Here is a 26,488-nt window from a genome sequence, read left to right on the forward strand (position 1 = left end):
TACTTCAAGGATTTTATTGGCATTATATTTTTTAATTTACAGTTTTTTCAATGACTGCCTTGTCAGGGAGATGGAGAGATGCTTAAGCTCTCTCTCTCTCTCTCTCTCTCTCTCTCTCTCTCTCTCTCTCTCTCTCTCTCTCTCTCTCTCTCTCTCTCTCTCACTCACTCGCTCACTTGCTCACTTTCTCTTTTGCTGTGACCCGCTCTTTTATTCTCCCCCACCCTTCACTCATTCCATCAGGTTCCCTCACACATGCAGCCTGTGAGACGATGAGACAGACAGAAGACAAGCATGACATGGAGCAGCATCAGCACCACTGACAAGGATCTCCCATTCTGAGAGAGGACAAAAAGTATTAAGGAAGAGGAGGGGGAGTGAGAGAGAGAGCAAGAGAGCGAGAGAGAGAGAGAGAGCGAGAGAGCGAGAGGGCGAGAGAGCGAGAGAGAGAGAGAGAGAGAGAGAGAGAGAGAGAGAGAGAGAGAGAGAGAGAGAGAGAGAGAGAGAGAGAGAGAGAGAGAGAGAGAGAGAGAGAGAGAGAGAGAGAGAGAGAGAGAGAGAGAGAGAGAGAGAGAGAGAGAGAGAGAGAGAGAGAGAGAGAGAGAGAGAGAGAGAGAGGAGAAATAAGTTTCTTTGAAACGGAGGAAAGAATAACAAAGGACAGCTGGGGGACTTTTTTTACACTTTCTTTTTTCTTTTCGGGCCATTATTACTGTCTTTCCTCCCTTTCCTACCCCATCTCTCGGTGTCCCCCTTTCTCTTTCACTCCTCTTCTCATCCTGGGTCTTCTGCCAGCTCCCGCCGTGGGGTCTCAGCTCTCCGTCACCTTCCCCCCTTCCCTTGCTCCCTACCTCCCACGGGCCTTGCTTGGAGCCTCCAGGCTCCTGCGCCGCAGGAGGATGTCTCGCAGGGAGTCTCCCCCGCTGCCCTCACCGGAGCAACTCCTTGGAGTGAGGAGGCGGGAGGTGGATTGCGACGACCGTCCGGAGCGCACCGAGCCGCTGTCCGATTCCGAGAGGGAGATCATCCAGGACACTTGGGGGCATGTGTACCAGAACTGTGACGACGTGGGGGTGTCAGTGCTCATAAGGTGAGTCGAGTCAACAGGTGAAAGCCTCCAAAAATGCCTACTTATTTCATTCCTTGAGAGCACTTTGTTAACTTTAGTATGCTCAAATACAAAAAACGCAAGTTTGTGGGTGGTAAGAAATGGTTGAAGAAGTGGAGTAAATTTATTTTTAGTGGTCGTCAGTCTGTGATGAAGTTCCGTTCCTATAGCGGTGACAATTTTGAACACAAGTTGCAATGCCTTGTCGTCTGTCACTAACTGCAGTCGTAAAGGTAAAGACGGGGCACAGTCCTTGACATGGCTGAAGGAGAAAATGATTTCCTGGAGTCCGTTCAGGACCTTAAAGCAGGCAAAGTACATTTATAAGGAACTGGCAGCTGATGGAAAGTAAGCAAGGGGGATCACAGATCTGTAAAGTGAGCACTTGGAGACCGCCTTCCACCCTGATCCAGCTGCGCTGTCTACAAATATAGAGCCCTCAAGGCGTAGCGAGTGAGATGTTGTCACGCAGTTGCTGTTCTCTGTTGTACCGCATCAAGAGAAGTCATGATGGGAGGAAAACGCATATGCACATGGACACTCGTCTGTATTAAATGGTAACCACTGTGCATGCTAGGGAAGTGACCAGCCACCACCAGCTTCTAACTGCAGCTATAAACAAAGAAAGTAGATGATATTTATGCCGTTTTGAGAACTCTAAAAATGAAGATTCTTCCTCTCAGTAGGACTCTGGCCAAATCATCCAAGGCACCTAGTACTGAGCATTGCAATTTATCTCAGTGTCATTTTCATGGTTTTTACACCCTTTTCTTTAAGGTTGAATTTTTGATTTTGCAGTGCTAAACTGTCAATGTCGCACTAAGATTGTTAAAATGGATAGCAAACCGCAACCAAGGAGTGATCGGAGTGAGACAAACTGATTCCCGGTTTGGGGCGACAGAATCCCTGAGGGGGAAGAACAAAAGGGCAGGAAGCATACTTTGTGAGTTTGTGTGTGTGTGTGTGTGTGTGTGTGTGTGTGTGTGTGTGTGTGTGCGTGCGCGCGCATGTGTGCAGCGTGTCGTCTTATCAGAGGGTGACAGAAATATGTTTTGGCACTTCTCCCTTCACTTTCTAGTTTTCATTCTTTACTGTACAGAAAAAGACGCCTTTTAAACACATTTTGTCTTCTAAGAAAAGATAATAAAATGACAGTTATTCATCTTCTGTTTAAAATTTTAATTAGTCGTGAGGAACGTTAAAACCAATTAATTCAAAGCTGAAAAGTAGATTGCATGCTGTAGAAATGATTGCATGAAGGCTGATTTGCTATTTTATATCTGTTTCTTTATCATCAACTTAAAGCAACGGTATAAATTAAGTTGACCTTAAAAATGCAAGTCAAAATCAAGTCAAACTGCCTTACTGCCTTAAAATAAGGAGATTGAAATGGGCGTCTAATGTAAAGTACACCAGGGAGATCACAGATCTGTGAAGCAGGTACTTTTAACCCGATACAGATTGTTTTCGATGATACTTGGTTTAAAATGTTTTATAACATTGTCCTATGTTCTTCAATTGCTTCAATAGAAATTAAACAACTGTAGAACTCTTCATTTCTGCTGTGACAAGTCAAAATTCCCAAAGAGTAAGATTCCACATTTGATCTCGCATTTGATCAGCTAGAATTATTACCATTCTAAGGTTAGGGGTGCTAAACTTTGACATCAATTTCAGTCGATAGTAGGCGGTGGTGCGACATAAATTGTCAATCCCCTGAGTTGAATAAGAAACAGGTGGATTCATCTGTATAATTCCATTTATTACACAAATACAATTGGAGCTGTGTTTAGGTACTAACATCATAACAGTACAGCAAGGCAGCATATAGCTCCGTTTTGACAGCGCTGGTATGGGAGAGGTGGGAGGCAATGAGTGGGTGCTGTATTTTTCTTGTTAAAAGATCACGTTTCCACCAAAGACAAAATGATTATAGAGTTTTACTAATCTTGTTTGAAAGGGATTTAGAGAAAAAAAAAAAATCTTTGAAATTATAGTTGTGCTGAAATTCAATGTAGGCCATGTGATAGACAAAGAGTATAATTATCAACAGTTGACTGACAGTTCCTCGGTTGCCTAACAACCTGAAACTGACCCGGGGGTCAAAGCCTCGCATGGTTGACATGTTATTGTCGAGATGATGCGGGATCAGTGCGCAGAAGCCAGCGTGGGCATGAAGATTTTTTTTTTCACTTTGATGTCGCTCCATCTGCTGGGATGCTTGGAGCAGAGTGACAGTGGCAGCGGCTTCAGTTGATCCCAGCAATGCGTACAAATGCAATTGCACCACTGAATAAGATCTCCTTAGGCAAAAGTGCATACGGCACGTTCAAGTTGTATTGTTGAAGTGGCATTTTGGTCTACAGCACAGTTGAGTTACAACTGAAATTTGATCGTCATCGTCACACTACGGGATGTTAAAGAGATCTACCAACATCTGGGGCGTTCACGGTTAAGAAAAGGCAACTTTATCCATTTGAATTGTCCCAATATGTTCTCAATGTAAATAGTAAAAGAATTGCAGCTCTTTGTAACATGAACCTTCTGGTATATAATTTATTTGTCTATCATCATCTGTGTAAACTGTTTGGAAGAAAAACTATACAAACCAATACTTCCAGGAGCACTTCATTATCAGTATTTGTTTGCGATGAACTTCCTTGCACTCCAGACTCATTTATTTTTGCAAATGTGCTCTTGTTGTGCTGTGGGCTCATGTATATATGATGCACCCAGAAATAAAGAAATATTTCTGAAAAAAAGTAGCTTTAATGAATGATACAAATTAATCACCATTTTATCAAATCCATTGTAGGTAGTCTGAGTAAGGCGCGTTTGTTTTTGAATTCTTTTCTAACAGCATGCAGTTTTTAAATAGTGCAATGATGCATAAAAACACATCCTTGAAGGTTATTCACCCTCGTCTAAATAATCAGAAAAACTCTCCCAGTTTGATTCAAGTATGATTAACAAGTTATGCTAATGGTGCCCATTTAGCTTTAATGGATTCATTTGAATGCAGACACAGGTGCAAGAATGAGTTCAGAGCTCTCACGCACGGACAAAATGTTCCCCGGTTTGCTTCGGCAACACAAGATATTGAAAAAATGAAACATACATTAAATATGAAGTGCCTGTGACCGGCCATGAATTTGAATGTGTTTTGGAAATGTATTCATTTTATGAAATATCATTTGTTGACCTGTCTGTGGAGAGTGTTCATTGATTGATTCATTGCTTATGCCATCCATCCATCCATCCATCCATCCATCCATCCATCCATCCATCCATCCATCCATCCATCCATCCATCCATCCATCCATCCATCCATCCATCCATCCATCCATCCATCCATCCATCCATCCATCCATCCATCCATCCATCCATCCATCCATCCATCCAATCAGCAGTAGCTGATCTCATATATTTTATGCCTATTACACTGGTTTTACCGTTCCAGTGTATTCCAAGCTGTTCATTTTCTACATATTGTACCAAATAGCATTAAAACTTCATGTCAGTCCAAACAGAGCAAAGGCTTTCCTGTCACCCAGGAAAAAGTCTGTCTGTAGCGTGACAGCTGGTCAAGCCAAGATAAAAATGCTATAGGCGAGCAAAAGTGTTTCTTGGCCTGGCATGACAGAACCGGTGACGGTTAGATGCAGTTTATCAGAATTGCCCAGGGCCAAACTCTAACAGGGAAATAATTGTATCCCCAATTTTGGCCAGCATGAGCAATGACAAGATTTAAATGAGGTCAAAGTAGTAAGTTAATAGTGTGAAAACTGGTGATGTTAAAGCTCCTGTAAACATTTTACATAATTATGTGGCCATTTTGAAACTTTATTGAGGAAAATTAAATGCCTGAATCATTTACACATTAGCATTTGGCCGTAAGATTCAATTAGTTGGATACATCTAAACTCTCAAAGACTCGTAAGATCCGCAATATGCTGAGCACTTGTATTGGTGACGCACTACAAATTCTCCACTTTCCACATTCCACTTAAGGATTATGCCACACTATGCATTTAAATGCCATATTATTTGGATCCTAACCCGTCAATGAAGTCGAATTTTACTTTAGCTAAATTGACATTCTCAATTTAATTAGGTTCGATTGTATACTGTAGTTTTGTCTAAGTGGGTTAATGTGTCTTCAGCAGCTTGATGAAACTATTAAGTGATGTTCCGTTTAAATAGCCAAATGTAGCCATGCTAACGTACTTTAGCGCACAGCTCTCAACTCAGGAGTTAAATCTATCTCAATCCAGATTTGGATTGCGTTTGAAAAAAAAGTGGCGCTGTAATTTAAGGTAGTAGATATATACAGATAGGGTCAAAGAAAACATGGTGAATCAGCATTTAGGTGTTATGCTGCATGACAGTGGAATAAGCTGCCAAACAGAACTGAAGTCATCCCCAAGTCTAAATGCTTTTAATCCAAACTATGTGGGTAACCAAAAAGATAGACAGACCATCTTAATTTTCACATGAGTAAAGCAAATGACATAGTTTTGTGTTGAACAATTTTCCCCAGGTTCTTTGTCAACTTCCCATCTGCCAAACAGTATTTTAGCCAGTTCCAGGACATGGAGGACCCCGAAGAGATGGAGCGAAGTAGCCAGCTTCGACAACATGCTCGCAGGGTGATGAATGCCATCAATACTGTGGTGGAGAACCTAAATGACCCGGAGAAGGTGTCATCAGTGTTGGCCCTGGTGGGGAAGGCTCATGCTATCAAACACAAGGTGGAACCAATATATTTTAAGGTAGGAATAAGCTCATCTGTTGCACTTTTACAACATCTCTTTGCTGAGCAAACATTATTATAATGACGTTGTTAAATTTCAAGTCATTTTTTTAACAGTAATATGTTCTATGTGTCCCCCACTAGCCTAAGGATGGCTAATTCGTGATTAAGACTGTGTTTGTTAAATATGAGTCAAGCTATTAAAATAACGAGTCCTTCGTGATTGCTCTAAAATGCAAAAATCAAATTCGTGATCAAGTATAAGGCATGAAGGAAATTAGACCCAACTTGTGCCCATTACTTGTTGATTGCTAGGAAGACAAATCAGACAAACTACCAAGCAAAATACCCATAAAGTTGCATAATTAGCCATCAGAAAATCAACCACACATCTCTCTTCATATGATGGAAGACACTTCCTCTCTTCATGTCTTTTCAATGTCATCCTCTTAAATGCAGCTGCACAGAGAGCACATTAGCACCATTCAAGCCACTGGCATCCGATTGGCTACGGTGAATTAATTAAAGAAAAACTTCAGCATTGAATTCTTTTTTCCATCTACATTCTGCATGTATGAAATGTAATCATATTCCAGTTTAACCATAGAAAATACATAACTGACTGAAAAAAAAAATGGATATATATATGCCAGCATAACTCTTCCCATCTGAATACTATATGGAATATGGCATTAGAAATGGCTTTCAGACTTTCTGATCATACAGCAAGAGCATGCACTTGTACGTGAGATATGCATTTATTCTCTATTTCTTTTTTTCTAATGACCAGTAAGAAGAATCTATTTTCTACTTTTGTTGCATGAGTGTATTACATCATACAGTGTATTTCATGTCCCTTGGTGCACATATGGCCCACGTCTTTACTTCAGTTTTTTTGTCCTCTCTACCGTGAGACTCTCATTCCCTTTGTGATCCTCATCCACTCTGTTCTTTCATGTTTCATCATTGTGAACATTTTCAATTCTCACCTGTCTCGCCCACTTTTTTGCAGCAGTGAATTGGGCTGACGTCCCCCTCAGCTCTACTCCTACCTTACTTAATGACCTTATTATCGTGACAGATTCATTTGATTCACTTTCCATCTCACTTTTGCTCATATTTTAGCCATATTTTTTTAAAATTATTTTATTATTATTATTTTTATTATCTTATCTACGTTTGTAAATGGTGTGTCAGAAAAGGAAGAATCTTCCTAGGGATGTATGAAGGCATTGCAGGGAAGACTGGGAAGGTGTGTTCGACTTTGAGGGCAAAACGTTGTTTAGAGTTGGAATATATTATTCGTGATGCCACCCGTAGAACTTTTTTTTTTAACACACGTCATATATTGCAGATATTGAGTGGGGTGATGCTGGAGGTGCTGTCTGAAGACTTTCCGGAATCCTTCACGGCAGAAGTGCAGTTGGTGTGGACCAAACTCTTCGGTGCCGTGTACTGGCACGTGACTGGAGCCTACACAGATGCGGGCTGGCTCCAGGTCTCCAGCTCGGCTGTGTGAAGGGTCAGTGTAGAGCTGTGCGGTGGACTCAAAAAAATGAAAACAGAGAATGACATGTTGTTCCACAGTGTTTACTTTGCAAGTTTTGCAAGCAAGGTTTCGCAGAAGGTAGATGATGATGATGATAACTCCATTTGCTCAATTGCTCTCTGTATTTTTGCAACATTTTGGAGTTGGGGCTTTATTGCCGGGATTTTGTTGACTACATATCCTGGATAACCCCTATTAAAGTAGGCTGGCCAACATCTGCAAACACTAATGACAATTTAGCTCAAGTCAGTGATGGTTGGATATGTGCTTTTAGACCCCCATGGCTGATAGTAATTATCAAGTCAACTGTCAATTGTTGCCAACCCCACAAGAAAAGCATAAGTAATTTCCCAGTTTCTTGCCTGTATAATTTCCTCTTTGCTCTCAGACATGTCAAGCACTTTTCTCCGAGACAAAATGTTTCTGTAGACAGTTAAAAAATGCAATCTCGGGTCATTCTCATTATCTCTAAGACTACTTGCGGGTCGCTAACCTTTCTAGAGATTTACTGGAGATTCATTTTTCCTTTCAAAAAGCATGGTGCTCATTTTATTCTCTGAAATAATTTATCCCTCTGGTCAGCGAGCAAATTTATTCACAAGACAAACTATTGATTGTACATAAAAGGTCAAATAATACACACGTACAAAGCTATATATAATGCCAGCCGGAAAAAATGACGCATCGTATTGATTTGAGAACAAGAACAACATAAGACATTAACAATGATTTGTTCTGCCAAAAACGTTTCTACTGTTGAAAAAAAATAAAGAAAAAAATGTTACTGTTAAAAATGCATCACTGCCTATGGAATACAGCTTAGTCTTCTGTTGCTGTTGACTTCCCACATTTTGGTTTATTGTAGCCTAATCAGTGCCAAGGAATAAACAGGACCTTTTTTTTTTTTTTGTTACTTAGTATTATTATAAGAAGAAATAGCCTCAGTAGTGTGTGCACGAATCAAACACAGCCACCGCTGCTCCAGTTTCACTGCTCAACCAGGAGCCGTCAGCCAACTGGTAGTTTGCGTTTGGTCACTCTAGCACGAATAGCACACTCAAGATAATTCCAAAACTGTTCAACTGAGATGAGGTCAGGACTATTGGCAGGCTCTTACATTTTCTCTACTCCCAAAGGGATTGCCACCAGTTGCCATCTGTATCTCTCTGCAGTGAAGCTGCACTCAATGATGACAGCCTCATAGATCCAGTGATGAAGATGTACCTCCATCAAAAAGTTTTACAATGTGCGCCTGTAGGTTAACGACATGCAGTCTCAAGACATAGAACCTTGGGCTGCATCATAATCAAACTTGGCCATCAGTTTAGAGATTCTTTGTAGCTGGGCTCACTCCAAATTATTCAGCAACTTTCTTTTGCTGAAAATCAACTTGAAGTTGCCTGCCATGCAAATTCTTCCAGTAGACACCAAAGACACCAGCAGAATAGGCTGTGTGACATCGAAAAATAATTATTTATTCCAAAATTGCATGTTCCTTACAAATGAAAATAAACAGGCATTCCAGTGGTGAAAAAAAAGCATAATTGTGACAAAGAAATAATCTACAGAACACACTTGGGGAACATGTTTTATTAATGTAAATGTTTTTTTTAAATATCAAAAATTAAACTAAGCTCTAATGTTATGTGCTTTATTAACATTTGCAGCTGATCCAACTCATACAACAAAGCATGCGTTGAAATTCTGCCTTGCCTTGGCTGTCTGTGTACAGTAATTTAGGAATAGTGGTTAATGTTGTCATTTCTTTAATCCAAATGTCTATAAATGCAGCAAAAAAAAAAAATTATCTGTGAAAATTCAGTCATGTTATCACAAGAGATGCATCCCCAAGTCACACATGCTTATTATATGATATTTGAAAGTAATGTCAAATATGTTTAGACAGGGAAGGATTTAGAATAGGGTCAAATGTCAAATGTTGAAGCCCTAACTTTGGGACCATGGAACTGCTGACTGTTATTTGCTTTTTACTCTTTCTGTCCTGTAATCCTCAAATTTAACGGGGCCGAGCTCCTCTTTCGCTCTTCATCAACACATTGTGCGCTCTAAATATCTTGCTTGAACTCTGTCGTTTGTATAAGTGAACCGTGTGCAAGTGTACATGTACTCTTCTGCTTTCCCAATTCACTTCCACATGAATCCGTTTCGGCACCAAAGAGGGCTGTTCACTCGTTTTTTGTTTTTTCGGGCTTTACATTGGATTCACTCATGTCACATAAACACAATGACAATGAGATAAATGGAAAATGTCCGCAGGTGGGCACGATCAGCAGCCACGTATGTGCACGTTTCAAGGACGGTCCTCTCCTTTGCTAATATTTACAAGCCTGTCACTTAGTTTAGACAAGCAGATAGATATAACACATTAAAGGCTCCATTAAAGGCTTTAAAGACTCTTCCGGAGGTCTCGGAAACAGAGAGCAGAGTGCTGACAAGAATTCAGTCAGGTTTTCTAGTAAAGCTACAGCAAAGAAATGCCATTTCTCGGTCTTGATCAAATTACAAAACTCCCATGACCCACTCATGTAACCTCTCGAAATGATGACAATTTCAAGTCCCCATCCGTCAATTAAATTCCCAAGCATACACTGCAAATCTGTTTAGGATGGACATTTGATCCAATCTTGAGCTTGCATCTGCTTCACTGATGTCCTGTTTCTTCTATTCGACCTTTGTTGGCATCATCATCTGGCGTTTACAAGGAGGCAATGAGTCTCCGCTCCTCCTCATCTGCTCATTCATCTACTTAACGTTACATCCCATTGCCTCGGTAATGATTATTCTCCCTGAGCGCTAAAACACTTTTACGAATGCCGTATGCTGTCATTCACTGATAAATCTTTTATAAGCGTCCCTTCCAATCAATTACAAAGATTGCAATTAGTTTGGCTCCAATAATGACTTGGAAGATTAAAAGAAAGAACTGACCTTTAATTTTGGTTCTGACCCTGTTTTCATTCATGTGAAAATCTACAACATATGAAAATTCACAACTTGCCCAATGAAATTGAAATTGACATTTTACATCTTATTTTCCTTTTGTCTTGTTTTTTTTTTTGTCCAATTAGATCTCAGTCTTTCTGTGCCGTCGCGTTAATCTAATCTGGACCTTCAGAATTAGTAATGCTGGTTGATGTCACTTAAAATGTTTGTGATTTAGGAAGATTTAACGTTCATCCTCACAAGATCAGCAGATGTGTTCTTCTTGAAGACCCAAGTCATTTCCAAGTTTTAGCGAGAGGCTATAAAACCTAACGACTGCCGATGATAAATGATCCGTCAGTTTATGACTGGATTCCATGGTTGAATAGTAATAGTGTAGTTGTCATCTGCATGGCAAAAAAATCATATAAAAATCGTATACAAACGCACTGTGGCTTCCTGCTCTTGCCGACCTACAGGTTTTGTGACATTCAATTTGCATCACTTTTTCATCATTCTATTTACACACACAAACACATACAAGATGCACACATTCCTTCACACACACATACTTGTGATTGTGCATTAAATTAGCTGACATGTGCACACACACACACACACACACACACACACACACACACACACACACACACATACGTATATATACATACACACGTGTGCTCTTATCTGTTTTGTTGTGAAATTTTTCGATCAGTTATTAAAAGTGCAGACTTAATTATATTTTTCTAAGTATATCTCTGAAGATGGCCTGACATATCTGAATAATATATCATCATGTAATCGTATACTATGTTGTTGGTGGGAGCAAGTGCAGTGGCTTTGTCGTATTTCAAGCATGTTTGCACACCTTGCCACAAACTTGTACCTCTGTAGACGTGACGAACATGAAAACAGTTAATAAAATGCACTTGAACATCTATCTCTGTCCTCTTTCGAGCTCGGAAAACAAAAAATCACACTGCAGATTTTCTTGTATATTTTGACCTTAACTTCTTGCGATGTCGTTTAACAATGAAGTACATGAATTACTCGCTTTTACAGTATATTTATAGACACAATGATAAAGCTGGTTGTTCGGGGAGAAATATTATGTTTTAGTTATATTAAATAAAAAGAAGTATAAATATTCTTAATTAATGTTTGATGATTGCCTGTTTGTCGCTTGATGCTGCAAGCGACAGGACCAGTGGGAGGTTCATGCAAGGAGGATATATTTTTCATCCTTTAATCATTGGCCTCACATACCCTGAGGCATTTTAGAAATTGATTTTGTTTTTTTTACATGCAAGTGCCTAACAAAACTGTATGTCGGTGTTTGTTAGAAGTTGTGGCGCCACGATTTCGAGCAATGGAATATTCTTTTATAAACATTCTGTATTGCTCATTAATATATTATGTATAGAAATTAACGTCCTTTAGGGACATTAGATTTAGTTTTTGCTTTGTCTCATTGGAGCTGTATGAAGAGGGTGGCACGATTGAATGGCTGTTTTTATATATTTGCCCAACGATTGGCTGTTGACTAACCCAGAATGTACCCCGCCTCTCACAGAAGATCACGAGGGATAGGCATCAGCACAACCTCAAACCTAATGAGGATAAGCAGCATAGAAAATGGATGGCTTGATGGAGTCATATAAAGAGGTGAGGCTGGTAAACGATAACGCAGCAGCCAGAAAATAGAGCAATTTATCAATATAGGCTTCCATCAGGCGTGCCGCATAACCATACGCTAAACTGTTCCCATGGCAACATATTTCCCATCACCTGATTTTGTAATTTCAGGAGCGCTCTGCTAACGGGGTATCTCATACCGTGAGATTGATGCCCAAACGATGCGACAAAAACATGAAGGTATTCACACCAGAGTAGAATTTGGGTGTCACTTTTGAGATGTGAGACAGTGACTCAGCTGTAAAAACGGACTTTGTCAACAATTTTTTTTTTTATTTCACTGATTCTATTCTGTCCCAGCAAAGCTGAAGCCTTGATGAAACACTCCATTAACAATGACCTCTGCTTTGGAATCTCGTTAAAGGGAGCACATTAAGGAAAATTATCTTGTTAATTGTTTATATAGACACAGTCCCTGGAGCGCCTATCCAACCCCCAACTGCGAAATTAAATATCTTTTGTTAGCTGCCCATTTTTAAAAAAATGTGTATGTTAACTGCGCTTATTTTGTGTCAAGCCACAACCAGAAACAATCAAACTATTATAAGTCAAAAGAAAGTAAGATTGCGCCCTATTGAGGTTTTTTGAATGCACAGATTAGCATTAGCAAACTGTTAGTTTTGATAAGGTGCACGGAATTTGACATGGTGTGGTTTTGGTGTTTTGCATGCAATACTGTATTTGCATTGCATGTGCAACATACACAAATCCTTACTCTTTATAAGTGTAAGTGTAACTCGGTGGTTTGGTGATGAATGTGCTGACTCATGTCGCAAAATGATGGTATCCATACCATCTTCTGAGGCTCAAAAGGGAAACTCAGAATTACAAGTCCAATGGCTCCTGACTTCTGGCAACCATTGAAAGCAAATATACACTCATCCCCCTATAGAAAGAGATACTTCACATGTAGTTGTGGCTGTTTCAAAATTACAGATGTCATCATATAAAACCACCTGAATGAAAGCTGAAGGTCGACGCTATAATCACATGTAACGATCTCATTCGTGCGGTAGTGCTGAACAAAGACAGCTGTGCAAATGATGTAGGGTTGCAATAAAAAGTGACCAGTGGTGTTTGGAAGTGAATATTGTTTTATATGAACTGCATTTCAAAATCCACACCAGAATACTAACATCGCTGTGAGCATTTTGGAAGTGTCGGAGAGCACAACCCTCTGGTTTGTAAGCAATGGCAATATTCCATGCCACTCTCGCCGTCAACACTGCAGAAGCAGCCTGCCAAAATGACCAATTAGGTGCGTGTGAGCGTATATATCTCAGAGCGGAAGATTACATGCACAGCCACATCGCTGCAACTTGACATTCCCGACAACCACTTGTGTGAACTTCCATCTGTGTGCTGTCCACGCGCCAGAGGTTTAATGACATGAGTGCTGACGGCAGAGTCACACACGTCGTTGAGAGGAATGTCATCTCAGGATTTTCAAAATCCATGTCTTGCTCACTGACCACATATAAATTGAGCACAATGAGACATGGTGTTTCATTTGCAGCTGAGTGTGTCCATACTGGGTCTAGGTGAAATGAAACACTTATCCCGACATAGATTAACTGTGTACCGTAACCGAATGAAGGCTGTTGTCACCTTGTCTAATCTGGGATTGACTAATCCCACACCATTGCTGATCCAGACAGACGGGCAGGGTCAGTTAGAGACAGAGCCAACGCCTGGACTCCATTTGTGCATGTTGGGTAAGGTTGCCTTTGCTACGGATGCTTCATCTTCTGTCACTCATTGGCCAGACTGCGGTGGGCTGTCGGCACCATGTGCACCACTATCATGGTTCTCTCAACTTTGGCTCTCGTACTGCGTCAGCATTTCATCAACCGAGTCAAAACGTGAGTCCTTTCTCTTCCCTTTCACGTTAATCCAGTTTACTGGAGAATTGTACTTTTGTACTAAGCCACGGCGGATACTTCACGGGACAATAGTAGCAACGACTATTGATGGTGACTCCCAAAATTTGTTTAACAAATAAATCAAATAAATCAAATAAATCAAATAAATCAAATAAATCAAATAAATCAAATAAATAAATATTTAATAAAATCTCTCAGAGTGAGATAATCCTGACTCTTCCAATCTTCCTCGACTGCAGCACAAATACAAGCAAACTGAGAAAATGATGAACACCTGCACAAGACACAAGTAACTGAGGGAGCTGAGTTGAACACACAAGGGACTGGGATGACAAGAACAGGTGGACACAAAAAACAAATGAGGCAGACAAGAACCGACATGAAAAAAGGGGCTCGGGGAAAATATGACACAACAAAATCCAATCAAAACCAAATCAACAATGACAATAGTCAGCTAGGATAGTCTCCAGAGCCCTGTGAATTTGAGCAACAGAAAGGCTGATGGATAGACGAAAATAGGGAGACCGGGATAGACAATGCCCATTCACATAAATAAAAATATTGTAACAAAAATACATTTTTGAAACTTATACGTACATACAGTATTACAAGAAGTAATTGAAAACATTCAGGGAAAAGGCCAATTTGTACTTATTTCTACTGTATGTTTAAATAATTTGAAGTGTTTATGCTATCAAACGAGTGACCCAAAAAATAGGTGGGTTACAACCTGGATTGGTCACCGCTCAATCACATTGCACATACCGCATCAAAATCAAAATGGATCTGAGGAGGTACTACAGTCGCAAGGTGGAGTTTGACATAGTGTCCAGTCCATGAGTCAATTCCACATCACCATCTCGAAGTCAGGGTCTATCCAGGGTTCTTGAGCTCATTAGCACAGTAAACGTCTAAAGATCAATAAAGCAACATTGATTCTCAAAGAACTCTGACCACATTTGACATTTGTCGCCACAGAAATCAATGATGATAAAAAAGGATACAGACTTGAATTATAATTACTAATAAGGAAGTAAAAATTGATTGCTGAGTTTCTTCTGACGCCAAGGTGATACATTTTATTTTAATTACAGGGCAACCTTTGGTATCACAAGCCTTAGAGGTCTTTCAATTTGGAATTGGAGCCAAACTTTCTGTGGAGAATATATTTCCCAAGTAGCACAAATCACATTTATTTTTTAAATGAGAAAAGCTTTTCATATCATGTATATTTGATCTGCTGAGCTATCATAAAAGTAATTTTGCTATGCATCTGAATATGATGACTGGGAAGTTTCGGACTTAAAATTCCCGACAAGCAAGCAAGAATGGATCCTTATCAAATATCCAGATTGATAGATCAGTTGAAACTTCAGTCGGGAAACCAATGAAGAAACAAATGTGCCCATATGAGAACATATCCTCTTAAGTAGGGGTGAGGACATTTGCAGACATAAACGTAGGCAACATCATAATTTGTCACTTAAGGGAATCCAAAGCTTTATGGCAGGCTGTGACAGCCAAATATGACAAATACGCGATTGAAATGCCAAGATCATTATGTTATTGTGCAATGGCGGCACTGGCAGGTTGAAAAAGGCTGACACTCAGTTAGGATGCCCTTTTGAGGAAATGGATTGAGATTACTGCCAAAACAAACACTTTGCATCCAGGCAGGTGTTAGGTTTGCATTATTCCACACTATTATGTAAATATGTTGCATTTGCACATCTTTTCACTGTATAGGAAGTCATAATAACAAAACCCCATTGTGTAAATGATGAGCTATTTGCAAAAAAACATTACTGTTTCTCAATCCTAAATGTTGGCGGATCCGTATTGATATTCAGCCCATCACAACATTTTTTTTTAAGGGATGTCACAAACAAATGCAAGCTCACACCTCTGCTGGTACTTCTTCAGAATTGCAAGTCCCATCTCGCGGGTCACTTTCATCCCCTCCCAACCCTATTATGTCCTAAAAAAATAAAATGCAAAGTAATTCACAATTATACCCTGACCGGCTGACCTTTTCCCTCACCAGCTTGTGTTTCTCCTCATAGCGTTCCAAAAGACCCTGGAGAGAAGGCAACAACTGATATGCATATCAGCAAGGCTCAGATGTGAGGCCGTACAGGTAAACGATAAAATGCTTTAGCGTTTCGATTAATAAAGCCATGCCAATGAATAAATAATCTTTCTGGTAGATATAGCTAAACAGCAAGATTCACTTTTGCCATCTTTTATATAAACTTTTGTATGTAACATTTGTGGATGGTCATCTTCATTTTTTTTTATTTAATAATAAAAAGTACATGTGACCTTCAACTTGGAGTCTGGGGCGAGGGGTTGTCTGCAAATAAGCAGGGGATCAGTTCAAAAACTTAAATAAAAGGGAGTTTTTGTCAATAATCGAGATAGTTTACGAAAAACAAAATCTTCTGAATGGCTGAATTTGCGAATGCTGAAATTCAAACCAATTGAATATGCAAGCGCCAAGTGTGTATCTTATATTGGACACCACACGGAGAACTCATACACATACACATGCAGGTATGCAAGGAGAGATACAGATTGATTCCAGCTGGGAGGCGGAGATGGACGATGACTTGCTTAAGGGCAAATCGTCAGCAGCCATTGAGCAAACGAGCTCCTCTCCAACAACTAGTTGAGAATTTGACATTTTTTTTCACTTCACTGCTCTTATCTGTGCCCCTCCGGCTGCAAAACCCAAGTTCTCAAATGAGCTATTGCCGCCCCACTGAGTTTAGTCTGGATTGTTATCTATACCAAGCACAAACCTGCATTGGTGAACCTTGGAATATACGCTGCAGAGAGCCATCTTGCTTTACAATTATAGCAACAAAGTATTGCCCCCTTTAGTATGGAGAGGTCATCAGGCCTTGTTTTTTATTCATTTTGGTTGGACTGATGGTGGTGTAAGCTTACACCAAGAAGCTACATGGACGGATCCATTTCTAGAATCGAGTAACAGTCTGTGAGCAGCTCAGTGACAAAGAACGCCGTGCCGTGTATTTGCCTCATGGCAAAAAAGGTGGGCAGCCGATCCGCTGATGTATGTTTACCTCAACACTGGAGAGATGTGCGAGAGTGGAGCATCGAGAAGAGACAGGACCCCAGAGTAAGACCATCAGGACTAAATGTCACATCTTAGGATTCATTGTTTGTTTTTTAAAACAAAGGACGAATCACAAATGTAAACACAATATTCTGCTCTGTATTCTGTGTGAGAGACCCGCAGGTATTTTATTAATAATTGAGTTTTGTATCGAGTTTTTTTTTTTTTTGTGCTGGCAACACATCTTTGACGATGTAAACCATTGACACTTATATACATCCAGAAGAAGAAAGTGGCGGTTATTTCCATGTTAGATTTTACATGTCTGTAGGCTGCACTACGGTAAATATAGTCATTTTATTTAAAAAAGCACAAACTTGAAACTACACAATTAATTATCTCCTTTAACGAACTTATTTAAGAGACGCCTCCAGCAATGTGGGAGTTATTAACTCTCCATATTTTAGATGCTTTGCAAAATAACGACCCACTCTAGTACTTGATTGACAAGTTTAATTTGGCGTTTTATTCATTAAATAGAAGGCACTGGTGGTGTCGTAGTACGCCTGACTTCAATTCCCACTCAGTGACGGTGTGAATAATTTTCCGTCCCTATACGTGCGACTGACTATATGACTAGTTTAGGGTACGGTCTGCCTTTCACTTTTGTTGGACTGGCTCCAGGATCCCATGACTCTGAACAGGCTAAGCGGTAATGAAATGGATGGTTTATTAAACAGTCCAAAACTTTGATAGTGCCAATTTTAGTACTTTTGTTTTTTGCTCATCTTTATCTTATCTTCAAAAAGTTGATACCATCAGAAAGTCTGCTGAACACAGAAACTGACAATATATAATAATGATGTCAATAATTTTTAATTAATTTCTAATTTAATAAGACAGTGCTGCTCCCAAATCATCCATAGGGAAATGAATGAAGATAAGCAAGCACTGCACAGGTTGTTAAGCAAGATAGTAATGAATAAGTAGCGCGGCAAAGAGGCACTTGTGGCTGATAAAATTCATTGAATTAGCGCTGAAAATATATAGTACAAGGCCATGTCTTTGATCTTGTTGAGGATTCTTTCTCAGCTAATCAATATGAAAACTTTGAAGGCTTGGATTAACTAGGAAACGCGAGCTCGAATGTTAAATTTCATGTCCTTATGTATTCAAACGGATTGAAAAGGATTTGAAAATCATTGTATTCTGTTTTGATATACATTTTAAGCAACGGTCCGACTTAATTGGAATTAATTACAGTATTTGAATAAAAATAAAATGAAAATTGTTCATTTCTTCCAACCTACGCTTTGCCCCCCTGCCCTTACCTCCCTCTTCTGCTTGAAGATGTGGGTATTGGACATGCAAGCTGTCATCAGGTCCATGGAGAGAAAACTGGTGAACTCACTCAAGTTGCTTAAAAATATTCTATTCTTTGTTGAAGAAGACAAATGTTATCAGTCAGCGTGAAAACTAATCTCTTCTTTGGCCTTTGTAAATAGAACCGTGTAAAATAAGAATTCTGGTGCTTAGTGTTACTACTTTGCTCTTACAGATGACAGCAATATGAAAATTTCAAGTTAACCATGGGAAGTAAAGTTATACTAACGTCTATTCTCCATATTCCAGAACGCTTCACTGGAGAAATATCCTCACCGTGGAAACAGTCCGGATAATATGACAGCAACAGCCAAGACAAATGGCCTGTCCAGTCTTCGTCCTGGGCGGCCACTTGGAGGAGGCTGAATTCAGAATTGCTTTCATTAACCTTTAATGTTCTTTAGTACCGTGTGACCACCAAACAGGTGTATAACTGCAAACTTTGGGTGATAACTGTCAGGCATGAAATAAATGAATCAATTATACAAAGTAGCACAACAGCAATCTCGAACTGACATCAGCATTAATTTGCCATTTTCCTTAATTAATGTCAAGCTCAACACTACATTCAGTTGCATCCTGCTGAATCACAATGGTTATGTTCCAACATACAGAATCTTTTCAGCAAATGCGCTCTTTCATCTTTTGTAAGTCGAATCATTTTCTTAAATATTCTGGTTGTTTTTCTGCTCGCTCTCCCTGGTATTCCAGCGTGGACTCATTTCACATTCCCCTGGAACAAAAAGGCAGCAAAAGACAGAATGCACCTCTGTGATCTGTAAAAGGACTGAGTGTTAGGCATCTGCTCTATTGAAAACTCTATTATGGCAAATGTCTCTGCGCCATTGTGTGCCAAGTCCCAGTGCAATACTGCTCAAAGCCGAGGGAGCTAATGTGGCTAATGTTTCCCTAGGAACATCACCTCTGCCAAGCATGCACTCTAATCATCATGCACTGTGTAATCAAGGTGATTTGAAACATGAATATCTGCAGGTCCACGTCTCTCTGTCGCTCCCCACGCTGATGAGCCTGTTGGACTCAAATTACAAGGTGAAAGCAGGACTTTTGTTGTGCATTTGGTCCGGTGAAGGTAATGAGCATGGTCTTCCTGCGAACACTCGCAGAGCACAGGAGTTAATCTAATGATGGGAGAGACGCACAATGCCTCATGGCCTCAGAGAAGGCGACACGAGGTGATAGGGCGTCCTTTGGCTTGTATCTAACGCTTGTGTTGCAGATTTATTTTGTATTCTCGCTACCAGACTTGAAGACTCCCCGTGAGGACTGGAAGGCATCAAAGCGACATCAATGATTTTATTGTCTCGAGAAACTAAAGATAGTCAGAGCTGTTGACTGAGGAGGAAGGCTAAGCGTTTTGTCATTGATTCAACACTGTGACCCAGACTAATATTTCCTGTCATTAATCATTATTGCCAATTGGATGTGTTCATGCTGATGAGAAACCAAGTCAGGTATGGTGAACAGGGAATGGTTTTTGAAAAAAAGGATCACTTGGACTTTTTATCATAATAAAATTGGGATTTTAAATGAAAGATATTTGCGTTGGTTTGGACGGTCCACGCAGGTTTTCCTCCCAAATTGTTCCAAATCAAAATGGAGAATTAAAAATGATATATTTAATAATTTGACATTACTTGATAAATAATATTTTGATTGTTTTCAATTGTCATTGAAATTGGGAAAAAAGATCACTAAATCTGAGGTCTCTAACTCAACTTGTGTTGGCCTCTTCTTCTCTCCTTCATAATGCCAGATTTTTTTTTTTTTTCTTAGTGTCAATGTCCGTGACCTTTGTGTACTTTTTTATCAAGCCTGACACAGGTGATTTTTCTCTAGCTGGGCATTTGCTGGTGTTGCTTAGCAACTTGAGAAGGAGCAACACAGTCTCTTCTTGATAGTTGGAGATCAAGATGAATTCAAAGAGACTAAGGGCCTTATTTTTGTTTGTAGTGTAAGTCTAGTGCAAAATGCAGTCTTAAGTGTCCGCAAGGGTGGACTTTTCTTTCTTTTGGTATTTTCATAGATGTGTCGTTAAAAATTGAAGTTTGCGCCATTGTGGGAGTGAACACAGCCATCAAAGCGGCTTCCCTCATTCCGTTTAAGTTCAGTGTAGTCCATGCAAGACATGGGTGTGCGCCAAATCCGTTTACATGAAAGGAAGAGAATGAAGAGGAAGTGCTTATTAAATAAAGCCTAGTAGCTCTCTTTTATTAAAAATACAATAAGTCTTGTATGATTATCGTCAGACAGAAGTCCAGAGAGAGCCTCACAATGGCTTTAATGCCGTGAAAGTGAAAACTTCAAAAGGTTACACAAGACGCTTTCAAGGTATATGGAAATATGCAAATTGGAGAAAAAGCAAGTCATTGAGTGCTGAAAATTGTTACATATTGTGTCTGCACAAGATGGAGTACATCCATCCATCCATTTTCTATCAACACTGGAGAAAATTGAACTCGATAAGTAATCGAGACTGCCCTCCGCCGCAATAACTGCTCCGTGCAACAGCGATTCGCAATCTCGGTTGTGAGGACCTCTAAAATCAACCGTCACACAACATGGTGTCTTGAGACATACTCTAAATGCATGGTAGGACACAACCAAATGTATTTGGGATTTTTTTCATTTAAATTCCCATCTCAAGGCACCGATTGATAAACAACCACTTTTATTCACACACACCTTTGGAATCATTGGACTTTTCCTTAAACTAACATTCATACAAGCAAAGGGAGAACATCCAGACTCCACACCACAGAGATTTAAACACCGTATCGCAGCAGATGTGATAACCACATGACAATGGTTGTTTAAAGAAAATTCTGAAAATAAATCGAGATGAGGAGATGTTTTTAACTCCCCTGGTTTTAGAAAGCAATCCTCAGGATTGTCTTTTTGTGGCTCAAAATATTTTTATGTCTGGCATCCCTACAATGTTATTGCTGGATTTACTTGAGAAACATTTCATGCATAAAATCTTGTGTTTGTGTTTCCTTAAGAAAACGTCGGGAATAGAAACCAGTGGCAGTACTTTTGGCCTGTGGATAGTTTTATACTTATTACACATTTGATGAGAGTGTTTCTTCATCTTAATGAGCATCCACCCTGCTGAAGCAAGCGGCGGCCTCCTGCAGTGCAACCAAGTGTCTGATGAGACGCCATTCACGGCCGCTGGTTTGGAGCAGCAAAAATAGTCTTGCAAGGTATGTCCACATGTAACCGCCTACACACAGTCCCCTGGTTACAAGGGTACACTTTGCCAAGGTGGCTGTAGTGTGTTTGGAGAGGAGATGAGAATAGCAAGGTGTGCCTTCCAAAGACTTGAAATGTTTGTTTTCCTCTCTCAGGCCTACTTCAGGAAATGAGCAGATTCGAATAGGTCACACCTAGAATCATGAGAGCTGAAACTCTGGGTTGACACTGTCATGGTGGTAATGAGAGAATGGAGAACGCACAAACACAAGCCTGGTTGTTATTTTCATAAATAACCGATTCAATTGATTGATTTTCAGAAGATATTTATTCACATACTGCACATTACAGTTTTGGCATGATGGCAAACTATGTTGCTTCCGCTTGAATTTAAAACTGACACGAGGATGATGTCTCAGTAACTTGCGGCAAATACACTAAGAGCTGCCAATCCTGTGATGTGATTTTTGTTTTGCAAATTCTTTGGCTTTCGACTGTTTTCCATCTTTATATTATTTTGTGTTTCAATTGACTGTTTTTTACTGTCTTTGTGGTTGCCTTCCGGGATCTTTCAAGCCAGCGGTGCATTTCAAGTGTTATAATAACTCAATTTAATAGACTTATGCAAGAGTGCGCATTGCTTGTTTATGGCACATATCAATGCTGGCCCGCTAATACAGCTGCCACTGTTTGATTCCTCCATTTTATACTTCATCAACCTTGCTGTCAGAATGACCTAATAAACAAACCAATGTAATATGGAACAATAAGGGATAACCCCAAATCGTTTTACAGAGGCGACGCAAGGGTTTTCCTCCTGTCTACTCCTCTTGGCTTCATGTCAGTTTTAATGACTCTCGACCTGCTTGGAGAAGGCAAAAGAGTGGGATTGAAAGAAAGAAAGAAAGAAAGAAAGAAAGAAAGAAAGAAAGAAAGAAAGAAAGAAAGAAAGAAAGAAAGAAAGAAAGAAAGAAAGAAAGAAAGAAAGAAAGAAAGAAAGAAAGAAAGAAAGAAAGAAAGAAAGAAAGAAAGAAAGAAAGAAAGAAAGAAAGAAAGCCATTAGTGGGATTCACTGTACTACCAAAGTGACGGGACAAAACATGCCGTTCTTATTTATAAAAGTATTACAAATTAAATTCGGCATTCACTGTGACATTTTGTGGTCCGACTGATTGTTTATGAATAGATTCTCAAGAAGGTGTTATTGAAATTTACCATGGACAAAGTAAATGGGTTTAAAGGGCATACAAATTACAATTCCCAGCTTCCCTCCATCGCCAACAGTTTGTAATTGTATTAATTGCACCTATTATTCATGCGGGCAGCATGGTTCCTGTTGAGTGTTGTGTCGGAGCGAGGACAAAAAAAGGCAGGCACGAAGCGGGAAGAAGCAAAGTTGGAGGGGACTTAAACAACTTCACAGATGGCAAGCGGGGAAAGACAAAAAAACAACAACAACAGACTTTTAGTAAGGGAATGGAAAAGTAAGGGTGGATGTGAAACCAACTCAGAACATTTGGACTGAGTGCCTGTGCAAAAGGTAAGGAACACCAGGTCATTGACCAAGTTCAACATGTAATGCTCTTGTAACACCGTCTTCCAAATGATTCACTGAAAAAACTTTGTCCGTGAATTTGCGTAAATGTAATATGTCAATTGGATGCACGAAACAAAATAATCTAGATCCGGATAGATTTTTCAAGTGGACTTTAAATCTATTTAACAAAAATCGGGGCCCAGATGATATTATTTTATGCAACCGCTTATGAAAAAATAATGAGTTATATCAACACATTTTGGTTTTAGGATGACAACAGCAAACAACACTTGTTCTGCACTTTTTTTTATAGTTTCTCAGCTGAAACTGTCCCCAATGTTGATCATCATGTCAGAATCTTGAAATATTTTCTCACTAGAAGCATATTTGTAGCTAACACAGACTCATGTCATTTGAGAATACCGCCACAAGTTTTTCCAACCTCAATTTGAAGGTTCCCTCCTGCAAAAATCTGTCCAACTATTTCAAGTTAGGAAAGGAACATCGATAGATGATCTATTTCAGTCTTTCCAAAGACATTCAATTGGGTTTAAGGCTCTCGCATTGTCTCGGATGTGAACTTGAGGTGACGCATCAGGACATGTCTACGTTTTTTAAGAGCTCTTGACAAGATTTTCATTTCAGAATCATTTATGCTGCCATGTTCTTAGCTCTTTTACATCTTGTGGCCCTTTATTTAAAGCTCTTGGCAGGATTTCGGAAGTCTGCCATACATCCGTTATATGTGGAGGGTTGAGGTTACGCCACTTCTTGCTCTTATATAATGAAGTCAGCGCTGCAACAATGGGGGCGGGCATGCAAAGAAACAGAGCAGAATTAAGGGGCAAGTGAAGGAGGGCCGGGCAGACAGGCGAAATCTTTCTGCGAGCCTTCAATGCTAAGCGACCCAGATGGCCAGCGTGTCATGTCGGATGCCAATTTGATCTCAACATTGAGATCTAAACAACCCAACCCTTGGTAACCCGGTAGTGTGTGTGTGTGTGTGTGTGTGCGTGTGTGTGCGTGTGTCTGTGCGTGTGTGTGTGCGTGCGTGCGTGCGTGCGTGCGTGTGTGCGTGTGTGTGTGTGTGTGTGTGTGTGTGTGTGTGTGTGTGTGTGTGTCTGTGTTCGCACGGACATTTTTGAATTAGCTCTGAGTTGACATCTGTGCTGCATGACCCCTTCAGTAGATAATGACACTTCAACTATCATCAAGCTCGTGTCAGTCAACTTGTGTTCAGGAGATTCATTGTTGCGAATGCCTGCAATTAGTGGCAATTTTTGAAATCAAACCCCTCCAAACGATGAACGTTTGTAGTGGTGTTCCATGCCGCCACATGCAAGGACAGCCCTCTTCCCCCACTTTAAAGTCTTCAAGGCTACAATAGACTCCCAGCTGGAAAAGCGTGGAAGGGAAAATCGACATGTCTCCATTCATGACAGCTCCTCAGCTGTGCAATTTTTAATCAATCACTTTTAGGGAATCAGCATCTCCCCTGCAGTTTGAAATGAAAAGGCTCTTTTGTTGGGAATTCCATAGTGTACATAATGATCTGGCTCTGAAGACACATCCACGAGCATTTTGAGATGCTGCAAATGATGTGTTCATGAATGGCTTTTAAAGAGAAATGCAGCATCAAAGGAAGCAAGGTGCTGTCTACCTATGTTCTGTTGTCTTGGAAGTCTTTTTGCACTGATGTATTTTGAGACGCACGAGTAGCTTGTGAAGCTCATTTCCCCTCTGGCCCAGGTGGTTACTGGGACTATGAATTCCCATCTGCATATACATTGTACACCTCCTCCTTCTTTTTCCACTCCTCTTTTCTTTTCAGTGGATGATAGGCTAGTGCCTGGAGCATCACCACCACAACACACGAATGACTTTGATTTGACCACAGAAAATATGCAGAACAGAATTATTATGCAAAACATTGTGTTTCCTTCCCCCTCCTCAACGTGCACATCGGTACGAAAAGTAAAACCCATAGTGTTTAAGAAACAAAATAAATGTTTTTGCAAAATGACAGTACATTAGTATTGAACATTGTATATTCTCCATCACGTTCATTATCATAAAGGTCACAGGTGAGAATTGGATCATTTTGACTCAAAGTGCGTGATGTTTGAGAGTGAGTGGAGCTGTCCATGATTTCAGCTCATTCAGCAAACACATCCACAACAGTAAAAAGCAGAGAGAACAACTTGATTCTTCACCATTTTTAAAGCTTTATTTTATACTTGGCCATCTATGTAATCATTTAAATTTGGCAGCAACACACTCTTTGTTGTATCAAATATAGAAAACATTTGGTATTAAGGCACAGGCTCTTTAATTTATATATTTCAATTTACTTCTTTTTGAACAACCAGTAAATGCAATACAAACAATCAGTGGAATTTAAACAAATTATTTCCGCTATTTACTATCTCTTCGGAATAGTTTAAAGACATTGCATGCAATTTTGAATGAAAAGATTTAAAGTTTAATGCCGTACGTTTTCTAAACTCATCGTCATTGTTCTTTCTAACATTGCCATCTGTTGGCGTGATGAAGTAACTGCGCTTCAATAACTGTAACTTGACAGACCAGCAAGTCCCCCACACCCCAAAAAGGAATTTACAAAAATAAATAATAGCGCAAAAGATAGCAGTCTCTTTGCTGAAATTGAACTGATATTAAGAAATATGTTTCATTATATAAGTTAATTGTCATCATCCATCTATCCATCCATCCATTTTCTGTACCGCTTAGTCCCCACGGGGAATTTAAATGATAAAAAATAAAAATCTAAATACATTAACTCAAATAAATAAATAAATAAATAAATAAATAAATAAATAAATAAATAAATAAATAAATAAATAAATAAATAAATAAATAAATAAATAAATAAATAAATAAATAAATAAATCGTAGTGTTGATGAATTGTTTGGCCTAACACGTGTACTTTCACGTTTTAAAACCCGTTTGCATGTAACAACCGCTAGAGGGACCTAAAGCACATCTTTTTCGCACAACTCTACTATAAAGTTGCGAGTGAGGCATGGATAAGTTTACGTGTGAAGTTGACGAGAATTACCCCAGATACCTACAAATGTGTCTGTCAATCTCTTGAAAATAAAAGCTTCCCACTATTGTTGAAGTGGTTCACCGTTGTCTCTTACCAATGAAACATTTTTATATTTGATATAAAAAAAAGGTTAAAGTTGTGTTTACTGCAGCGTGACTCTTGTCTTCAAATTTCAGTATTGACAGACAAAATACTCTTGTTGTGAAATACAACCAGATGTAGTAACATTCACTCAATTGGTACTGACAATAGTCCGACCGGTGGCAGCTGTCAG

At 39.6% G+C, this 26,488-nt stretch overlaps 1 protein-coding gene across 1 annotated transcript; it reads left to right on the forward strand.

The window, feature by feature from the left end:
- Window positions 1–276: 276 nt before the first annotated feature.
- cygb2 (cytoglobin 2) lies at window positions 277–11,274 on the forward strand. Its single transcript, XM_061275576.1, has 3 exons — window positions 277–1,090; window positions 5,649–5,880; window positions 7,216–11,274. Exons 1-3 carry the CDS (start codon window positions 900–902, stop codon window positions 7,378–7,380), a joined length of 588 nt encoding a protein of 195 aa, XP_061131560.1. The 5' UTR covers window positions 277–899; the 3' UTR covers window positions 7,381–11,274.
- Window positions 11,275–26,488: the final 15,214 nt, after the last annotated feature.

Source organism: Syngnathus typhle, linkage group LG3, assembly GCF_033458585.1.
Source record: "Syngnathus typhle isolate RoL2023-S1 ecotype Sweden linkage group LG3, RoL_Styp_1.0, whole genome shotgun sequence".
Taxonomy (NCBI): Eukaryota; Metazoa; Chordata; class Actinopteri; order Syngnathiformes; family Syngnathidae; genus Syngnathus; species Syngnathus typhle.

What these genes read in the sequence shown, in the direction of transcription:
- cygb2 (XM_061275576.1), top strand. Translation starts at nt 900, where the DNA reads ATGTCTCGCAGGGAGTCTCCCCCGCTGCCCTCACCGGAGCAACTCCTT. An exon ending in GGGGTGTCAGTGCTCATAAG is followed by an intron (nt 1,091 to 5,648) that starts GTGAGTCGAGTC and finishes AATTTTCCCCAG; the next exon opens with GTTCTTTGTCAACTTCCCAT. An exon ending in TGGAACCAATATATTTTAAG is followed by an intron (nt 5,881 to 7,215) that starts GTAGGAATAAGC and finishes CATATATTGCAG; the next exon opens with ATATTGAGTGGGGTGATGCT.